Source organism: Sphaeramia orbicularis, chromosome 5, assembly GCF_902148855.1.
Source record: "Sphaeramia orbicularis chromosome 5, fSphaOr1.1, whole genome shotgun sequence".
In the NCBI taxonomy this organism is placed as follows: Eukaryota; Metazoa; Chordata; class Actinopteri; order Kurtiformes; family Apogonidae; genus Sphaeramia; species Sphaeramia orbicularis.
This window is the reverse complement of record NC_043961.1, coordinates 19,771,375-19,781,133: the sequence shown is the minus strand read 5'-3', so window position 1 is coordinate 19,781,133 and position 9,759 is coordinate 19,771,375. Positions and strand designations below refer to the sequence as shown.

Below are 9,759 nucleotides of genomic sequence, written 5' to 3'. Positions count from 1 at the left end.
TTCCTGATTACTCATATGGGCAAAAGTTTCTGAAAAGGTATGGATAATAGTGTTAGGTATGATTATGACATCAATATATGTTTGGTTTCAAAACAATTGACGTAGTGCCTGCTGAGAAAAAACAACTAAATGTTCATTGTAAATTTTGCTTCCCCACCCTGTGTGTATATATGTATATATATATATATATATATATATATATATATATATATATATATATATATATATATATATATATATATATATATATGTATGTATGTATGTATATATATATATATATATATATATATATATATATATATATATATATATATATACATACACACACACACACACACACACACACACATATATATATATATATATATATATATATATATATATATATATATATATATATATATACACACATATGTGTGTGTGTGTGTCTACATAACAACATTCTGATGTGCTAGAGAAGCTCTGATTCAGATTTAGAATTAGTATGTCTGATTTAGTCAAAATTAAATGTTTTTCCTAAAGCAACAGATAAAAAAAGCTGTTGTTGTTGTTGTTGTTGTTGTTGTTGTTGTTAGTGTAGTTATTTTTTGAAGACCAATAGTCTGGAACAACAAAATGCAGTTACACAGTCGCTATCAACCTAACCCTTCTCAGTCTTTCCATTTATTACAAAATATCTCAATCACTGACTGTCAAACTCAAATTTTTGAGTAAATTTTGAACAAAACATCTCTGGATAAGAACAGTTATTTTATTTTTGTTATCCTGCCCCCCGAAGGGGAGGCAGGGAGTATTGTTTTTGGTTTGGTTAGTTTCTTTGTCTCTTTGTTTGTATATTTGTTAACACTTTAGCAGCAAAACTATTGGTTTAATTCATACCAAACTGGGTTTATAGATTGCCAGTGACCCAGAATAGATGTGATTACATTTTGGGAAAAGTATACGTCGAAGTTCAAATTTTTAATGAATTTTTAAAATCTTTTCTTCCCCCCATTTATTTATAATGGGTGAAATTTGTCTATATCTACTGTATGCTGACATCAGCACATGCATAGACATGATGACATCAGCTGGATCGATGCCAAAATAAGCTACAATACATGTGAGGGGCGGGGTTTGTTGTGCCTGGCACCACTTGTATTATTGTATTGTATTTTATTTTACTTTAATTATTGTTTCTATTCTATTCTATTCTATTCTATTCTATTCAGTTTTTTTCTATTCAGTTTTATTGTATTCTGTTTCATTTTATTTTGTTTTATTCCCTTAAACTCACTGATAGTGCTGCTTCTGCTGTTACATATAGTCTGTAAAAGGAACTATCTGTGCTGATCATCTGTGCTTGCCTCTAGTTATAATCAGAGTGATGATTAGTCAGAGTATTGTAACAGTTTTCAACATTTCAGTTTTAATGACGTTGCCTGGGGGCTCCTCAGGTCACCTTCACAGAACAATGCTTCTTCTTGAGACTTGATTAAATGCACAGCTTTTCTGCCAACACTTCGACATTAAAATAATCTCCTCATTAACTTTTCTCTCAAATGTCAGTCTTTACTTACCAGCTAAATTACATTTAGAATGAAGGGCATACTTATTTCTTTTAAAGAGTAAAATCAGCTGTACATTTATCTGTAAAAGTGCAGCATATCAGAAGTTGAAACCACACGCCTTTTTAGTTTGTTCGCCCTCATGCAAATTCATAATGTAAATAGCGTGGGCCAGGACTATTTCCATGGGAGTTCCTTGTATTGAGCTCTAAAACATGTGTGTTTATGTGATTGAAGGTTACAGACAGACTAATGTCCTCAACAGGTGCAGGTTTACAGTAGATGAGTGTACATTTCCGAAGTTAAATAGATTGTCGTGTTTTATTTGCATGCATTTCCCTCCTGTCTGAAAAGATAAGATGTTCAGTGTCACAAGGTATTTGCATTATCTGGGGCTGAGTGGGACTGATTTCACCTGGTGTACTTTTAGAATCACTCACGGCCTGAAGATTTTAGTGGTAAATTTTCTGTAAGACATGACCCATAACAACATATTAGAGTCTGACACGACCACAGTTTACTTATGAGTGACAGGAAACATTGTACAGTAGATGCTGAATATACCAGAGAGTTCAACACTCTGTGAAAAGACCAGAGGCTGGAGGGGTGCTGTGTGGTGTTTGCTTGTCCTCACCTCTGTGTTAGCTCACAGCTCTGTGGTCATTATGTAACCACAGGAACAAATATCTCTTTATCAGAGAGCAGATGAGCAGCCTCTCAACCATCCTCCTCTTCTACTATGTGTGTGTGTGTGTGTGTGTGTGTGTGTGTGTGTGTGTGCGTGCGCGCACACGCTGCTGAACACAATAGGTGATAGAAGAAATTTAGGCCAAAGTGTTTGTTTCGACTGATGAGATGTACAGATGGCTGAAGACTCCAATCACATGTCATGTCTTCAGTATGGGTCAGTGGCTAATTGTGCCACCACCACTGAGAGCCGCCCACTGGCCTATAATCACCATTGATAAAGGCGTCTCACTGAATGAAATGTTGTATCAGTGTATCATATTTATATCTGTATTATATGAATATGTTTTTCTACTTTCACCAGCTAAAAGTCAACTTTAAAGTCTATAATGCTTACAAAACTATCATGAACATAGAGTTTGGCAATACATCATGACTGGAACAATGCTGAGCCCTAGTGGTCAACCACAAAATGACCACTTAGAAAAAGCTGAAAAACGATTTGCTGTAGTGGCGTTTGGTTTGTGTGGCAATAAAATGAACTGAAGTGACCCCTCAAAGTGACAGAAAAACAAATGTATTCAAATGTCACAGGAAATGGGAAACACTGTCACTGACTCTCTGCAACCACACTGTCATCATAAATGATTCGTTTTATTTTTCAGAGGTGACCAAAACGAGTGGGTTTGCATATATGTACATGGGTGTATAGTTTTGGATTATATTTTAGGGGATAACGCCCCCCTCAGTATTTAGTAATAATGCATTTACCTCCCCTCATAAACCGTCACAGAAGTAAATGATTTTTCAATAATAAAATATTAATGTCAAACCAATATTCATGCTTATTGCTAAAAAAAAAAAAAAATACTGAACAAGTGGATTTTTCTCATCTACTAAGCAGTTAATTGTATTGTATTGATTTCTTTTTTTGACCATGTTGTATGATTATTTGTTATCTGATGATTCTATGTGCTCGAAATAAACTACAACAACTACAACTACTACTACTACTACTAATATTAATAATAATAATAATAATAATAATAATAATAATAATAATAATAATAATAATAAACATTTGATAAAGCGTCTGATGGTCCAAGCTTTAAGACTTCTAGTTATTAAAAAATAAGACAGTTTCAGGTATAAAATCATTCCATACAGTCTAAAGTCAACGCATAGACAATTCATGAGTGGGAGGGGCTTAATTGGAGGCGTGTGTGTGTGTGTGTGTGTGTGTGTGTGTGTGTGTGTGTGTGTGTGTGGGCACTGTTTTAAAGGTTCAGTCTGGACAATGGCGCCATCTGGTGGATGGGAGACCCCAGCTTTACGGGGATGACGTTATAAATCTTTTTTTTTTTTTCAAAAAAAATGACAACAAAATACGTTCTCTGAGTGAAGGGTTTTTGTTGGATAATTTGTATGAGGTGAATGTGTGGCCGGTGGGGACACCTGCTCTGTGTTGCTGACATGGTGAAGGCTTCACGGCTAACGGTGACGGAGCTGCATGTGTCGGAGCAGTGACGTGTGTTAGCGGCTGCTCTGGTGACGTGTCTCTAGCTGTGCTCTCTCTTCTTCTTACGGAGCGGCTGATGGAGCCACATTGACTCCACTCAACACTTAAACCGATACCACACACACGGCAGGAGTCGGCCTTAGGACACCATGGGAAGTATGTTGCTTTCTTTTTTTGAATACACTTGTTAATGGCAGCTTAAAACATCTGCTGTGTTCTTGATAGCAGAACAATATTGGACGAAAACGTCGGCATGCTAATTAGCTAACCTTGGGTAGGTTAACGCTAGGTGCCTAGCTTACAACGAGGGCTAAATTGAAATTTCGAGTAAAATTCCATTTCGGGGTAATCCAGTATGAATGAAGACGTGTTGCAGATGGATTTTTAACCTTTTGTCTGTCCTTAATATCAGCTTTCTGATTTCAGGTGATAGCTCATCGCTTCTGTGATTACACGGGAACTAGCAGCATGCTAATGCTAGTTAGCTGAATGAAAGACCCATCATAGATTTTTACTGCAATAAATAGATAGAGTAAGGTTATTCACCACTTTATCACACCAATTTAATAACTTTGCAATGCTAAAATAAGTCAGATAATGTGTATGCTAAGACTTTAATAGCAGCTGGTTAATTACCTGTTGCCAAAGTCAATTTCAGTGATTGGCACAGCTGATTAAAACCTCCAGATCTACATCCGCAGGGGGTAATGGTGACCTCAGTCAGACACGCTTCTAATTCGTTAGTCACATTAATTTCCACGACTAGCCTATCGTATTGGGCTTTGTTGGCTGCTGTTTTAATGATGACGTAGCATCTAAGCTAACGTGTAGACTGAGCTCAGACAGTCCAGATTGTAAACATGTTGCAGAAAGTGTGAGTGCTATTGAAGACAAGTGTGACTGCAATGTTACAGCGTTTTTTTACCTGCTTCTCTGTGTCTGCAGTTAAATTTTTGGAGGTCATCAAGCCGTTCTGTGCAGTCCTGCCAGAAATCCAGAAACCTGAAAGAAAGGTATGTGTTCAACATATATGAACAGTTGAGTTATTTGTGTCTGTGAAAATGAATAAAATGAATGACATGCAATTCTTTTTTTCCATCCTTACAGATTCAGTTTAGGGAAAAGGTACTATGGACTGCCATCACACTATTCATCTTTCTGGTGTGCTGCCAGGTCAGTGTCTGCTGATTTGTGAACCATGAGAACCATTAAATACTGTGGAGTGTAACAGAGATGGTTCTGTTATTGTAACCTTCTCTTTTCTTAATTTTACAGATTCCGCTATTTGGCATCATGTCGTCAGATTCAGCAGATCCCTTCTACTGGATGAGAGTAATTCTGGCTTCCAACAGAGGTACTTGCATTTTATACACAGCACAGGCTTAATTAGAGTCCTTTATTGCCTTTAGTTCTCCAAAGAGCAGAAATAATAAAATTCATGTCTTGTTATCACAACTTACCTCTGACGCAATCTGTTATCAGAAGTGAGTTGTCAAAGGTCAACATTCACAGGCTTTTATACATTGTTTTCAGTATTGCTGCTTATGTTTGACTAAATTAGGATGTCTATAACATTAATGCTCTCAACCTTGCTCTCTAGGTACTCTGATGGAGCTGGGTATCTCACCCATTGTCACCTCAGGCCTCATTATGCAGCTGCTGGCAGGTGCCAAGATCATTGAGGTGGGAGATACTCCCAAAGACAGAGCCCTCTTCAATGGAGCACAGAAATGCAAGTCTTGCACTCACAGCTGATGCTCTTTTTAGTCACCAATCTTTGAAGTCTTGGTTTTCTTTACATTGAATCTCAGACTCCCTTATAGGAGCATCACTTCTGTTGCAGCTTTCTCTGTAAGAGAAATTTAATGAAATCACTCATCTCTTCTTGCAGTGTTTGGAATGATCATTACCATCGGACAGGCCATTGTATACGTTATGACTGGCATGTATGGAGACCCCTCAGAGATGGGTGCTGGGATATGTTTGCTGATCATCATCCAGGTTAATAATCACTACCACTTCTGTATAGTAATGTTTTGTAGGTAAAATAATTCATAAATGGTATTTTTCATACTCTTACTTTTGCAGGAATAGTGTTTTTTTTTTTTTACATACAACCTCAGTACTGCATCTCTGAATTTAATTTTAATGCTGTTGCTCTGTGTCTAGCTTTGGATACAGTGATTGCAGTCAGCGATGTGTTTTATTATGATTATATTATTTCCTGTGGCCTCCTAATAGTTAACAACAGTATTCTGTGATTACATTTTTCCCAACAGTTACTCCCTGATTTTAAAAAAAATTAAAAAAAAATTCTTTACAGCAATTATCTACAAGACATGTGTTTAACCTGTATTTGCATAACTGTGACTGACCTTGTGTTGTGCACAGTTGTGTCAGACAGCTATTTATCTTCCTGAATTAATGCAAGCCTTTGGTTTGTTTCTGCAGCTCTTTGTTGCTGGTCTGATTGTCTTGCTGCTGGATGAACTGCTGCAGAAAGGCTACGGTTTGGGTTCTGGTATCTCTCTCTTTATTGCAACCAACATTTGTGAGACAATCGTTTGGAAAGCCTTCAGCCCCACCACTGTGAACACAGGCAGAGGTAACAGCACTGAATAAACAAATGCTTTTTAAGTGACTGCAAGGAGGTGAACATTCCAACTTTATTACAGTGAATAACTGATTCCTGTATGTTTTTCAGGAACTGAGTTTGAGGGAGCCATCATTGCTCTCTTCCATCTGCTGGCTACCCGCACAGACAAAGTGCGTGCTCTGAGAGAAGCCTTCTACAGGCAGAACCTGCCTAACCTCATGAACCTCATTGCCACAGTCTTTGTGTTTGCAGTAGTCATATATTTCCAGGTGAGTTAAAAGCATCATCTGAAATCAGACATGTGTTTTTTAACAAATGTGAAATCTCTTTCAGTTGAGGTAGAAGAGAGGGTTTACAGGTTTTATGCAGGTCCCAGAAAAGTGTAAAATTCAATAATTACATCTTGAAAATTTACTTTTAATTCATTTTGACAGGTTTTTAAATCAATTGGATTTGGTGCTTGGTTAAAGCCTGTTGAACATAATATAATTTAAACCTTTTATTTAATTTAATCCTCTAATTAGGAACTTATAAAGCTTGGTTATAAAGGCTTTATAGTCACATGGGATGTAAAGGTGCCATAAAAGCCACCATCCAGTGTTGTTTTGTATTCAAATTTGGAGGACATTACCAATATTTGGCTCCAGAACGATGACTTAAATGGGTCTTAAATTTAATTGATAATGTACTTGAAAGTCTTAAATTAAACTCACTGAAACCAGAAAACCTGCTCATTATATCTTTTTATAGTCTTCTTAATATAATTTTTGTCTCCTTTTTTTAATCATCCTTTTCTCCTCTTGTAAACATTTTTTCCCCAGTGCTTCATATAGTTATTGTGTTTGCTCCTTTAATAATGCTAAAGGGTTCTCTCTATCTGAAATGTATGTTTGTTTTTTCCAAATACCTGCATGCTGATGGTTCACTTTATTACCTCCACAGGGCTTCAGAGTGGACCTGCCCATCAAATCAGCACGCTACCGTGGTCAGTACAACACCTACCCCATCAAACTGTTCTACACCTCCAACATCCCCATCATCCTGCAGTCTGCGCTGGTCTCCAATCTTTACGTCATTTCCCAGATGCTTTCAACACGTTTTAGCGGCAACTTCTTGGTCAACCTCCTGGGAACCTGGTCTGTAAGTACAGCAAGGAAGATTTGGCTCCAGTGGAATCAGCCTTTACAAGATGTTCACAGAACAACAGTATTATAAACTTATTTATTTAGTGATGACAACTAGGCTCTGACTTAAATTATTATGTACATCTATGCATTTTAATCCTCAAATTCTAATGTGTTCTTCTCTAGGACACCTCCAGTGGTGGACCAGCTCGTGCCTACCCAGTGGGGGGTCTCTGCTACTACCTTTCGCCTCCAGAGTCATTTAGTTCTGTTTTGGATGACCCAGTTCACGCTGTGATCTACATTGTCTTCATGCTCGGCTCTTGTGCCTTCTTCTCAAAGACCTGGATTGAGGTGTCAGGATCTTCTGCCAAAGACGTAAGTCATTATTTGAACAAACTGTACCCTTTCTACTAAGTCACATCTCTATGAGGAAATTTCCACTCAAAATATTCTATGTATCTCAGGTGGCGAAGCAGCTGAAGGAGCAGCAGATGGTGATGAGAGGACACAGGGAGACCTCCATGGTGCATGAACTTAACAGGTACAATGTGAACCTGTTGATGGTCTCAGCTGTACTACAAATGAAAGTACTCTTCCAGAATATTCATCATTAAAATCTTTTCTATTTGCAGGTACATCCCCACAGCTGCTGCCTTCGGTGGCCTCTGTATAGGAGGGCTGTCTGTCATGGCTGATTTCTTGGGTGCCATTGGTTCAGGAACAGGAATCCTCTTGGCTGTGACCATCATCTATCAGTACTTTGAGATCTTTGTGAAGGAGCAGAGCGAAGTGGGCAGCATGGGAGCACTGCTTTTCTAGAAAATACCAGCCATCAGACACAAGACATCCACCCCATATAAGTTGTTTTATTTAGCATTTTTTTTTAAATGCACACAATCAGTACATTTTGCAGCTGGGATAGATGTTTGTTTTTTTTTTTTAAATTTTCTCTGCCACTTCTTTTTTCCACCACAACTCTCGTGCATCACTGCACAGGCAGCCATTTTGGATACTCCCAGGGTTGAGCATAGTATTGTGTCTATAAGTCCTTTTATTCCAATGCATATTCCCCATCTCTTCAGGCTGCCTAAGTCTCCACTGACTGTCTTATCAGATGAATGCCTAAAGCACTTAAGTGTGAGGTGTTGTCTTTGACTTAATGCACCTCAGGCATTATTCAGAGAAAATATACAAGGAACACTAAGACAGTGACTATATGTTAGCATTGATTTCAAGCTGAAAGCACTGTGCCTGGACAATTCAGGAGAGTTTCAAGAAGGTTTATGTTCGTCACGGGTAGTAATCATGCTTGAGGTTTCTAGTGGCCTATAGCAGGTATGAAAAGTATGAATAAAATATGCTTGTCCTCCTGATAAAGTTTCTGGTCATGTCAGACCAGCTGACGGTGGTTTTCATTTACCTTTGCTCTGATATTTTAAAATGGACTGTTTATATCCACTCTGGTCTTATACAGGGCACAGTGCTTGTCCTCTGTCTCTGGGTCCTAAAGGAAAAGTGTTTGTGTCGTCATGCTCTTTTACTCCAAACTGAATCGCTGCACAAAACTGCCGAGATGGTTGGGATTAGGGTGGGTTTGATAGGGGAAAAAGGGGGTGTCATTGGTTTTTACTTTATGTAACAATACATAACTGTTATTAAAAAAAACAGGATTTTTTCCAACACACTTGGAATGTGTTTTAATTTTTATTATCTCTCCTGCCTTGTGATGACAACAGGATACATAATTATGGAAAGTAGAGTGCAATACCTTTGTGACACAATGGTGATACTTTTACTGATCGCAGGATTTTACTTTTAAAAACACATCTTTTAAAGAAAAAAGGCTCATAACAAACCAACTACTTTATATGTCTTAAAAAGTATTGTGTATTAATGTGTAATCACGTAATAGATGTGGAAGTGTTTATCTCCTGAATGGGTTATCTGAAAATGGAAAATATCTTTTGTAGGTTTTCACTTAAATTGTTTTTTAGGTTTATTGGGTCTCAAATGAATAGGCATTCATTAAAAGGAAAGCCACACTTATAGATGATACTTGGGTGATCAATACAAATCAGTAAAAAGCAAATTTTTTCCCCCTCCCGACACATTTTCACAAAACATTTTAAACTGTGACATCACTGATTTTTACATACCATGTGTGAACAAATTTGGATGAGAGCTAGATGACAGACATAGCCCCCCAAACCTAAAACTCAGGGGGAAAAAATGTATATAAACTAATTGAAATCCTATTATACAGTGTACCTTGACACTTTGAAG

At 37.5% G+C, this 9,759-nt stretch overlaps 1 protein-coding gene across 1 annotated transcript; it reads left to right on the top strand.

The window, feature by feature from the left end:
• Positions 1 to 3,771: 3,771 nt before the first annotated feature.
• On the top strand, positions 3,772 to 9,160 carry LOC115419673 (protein transport protein Sec61 subunit alpha-like 1). The gene is made up of 12 exons (XM_030134606.1): positions 3,772 to 3,909; positions 4,699 to 4,766; positions 4,861 to 4,926; positions 5,029 to 5,107; positions 5,354 to 5,485; positions 5,645 to 5,754; positions 6,205 to 6,358; positions 6,458 to 6,618; positions 7,292 to 7,489; positions 7,660 to 7,851; positions 7,941 to 8,017; positions 8,109 to 9,160. The coding sequence occupies exons 1-12, from the start codon at positions 3,903 to 3,905 to the stop codon at positions 8,293 to 8,295; spliced, it is 1,431 nt and encodes a 476-aa protein (XP_029990466.1). The 5' UTR covers positions 3,772 to 3,902; the 3' UTR covers positions 8,296 to 9,160.
• Positions 9,161 to 9,759: the final 599 nt, after the last annotated feature.

What these genes read in the sequence shown, in the direction of transcription:
- LOC115419673 (XM_030134606.1), top strand. An exon ending in TCCAGAAACCTGAAAGAAAG is followed by an intron (nt 4,767 to 4,860) that starts GTATGTGTTCAA and finishes CCATCCTTACAG; the next exon opens with ATTCAGTTTAGGGAAAAGGT. An exon ending in CAGTAGTCATATATTTCCAG is followed by an intron (nt 6,619 to 7,291) that starts GTGAGTTAAAAG and finishes TTACCTCCACAG; the next exon opens with GGCTTCAGAGTGGACCTGCC.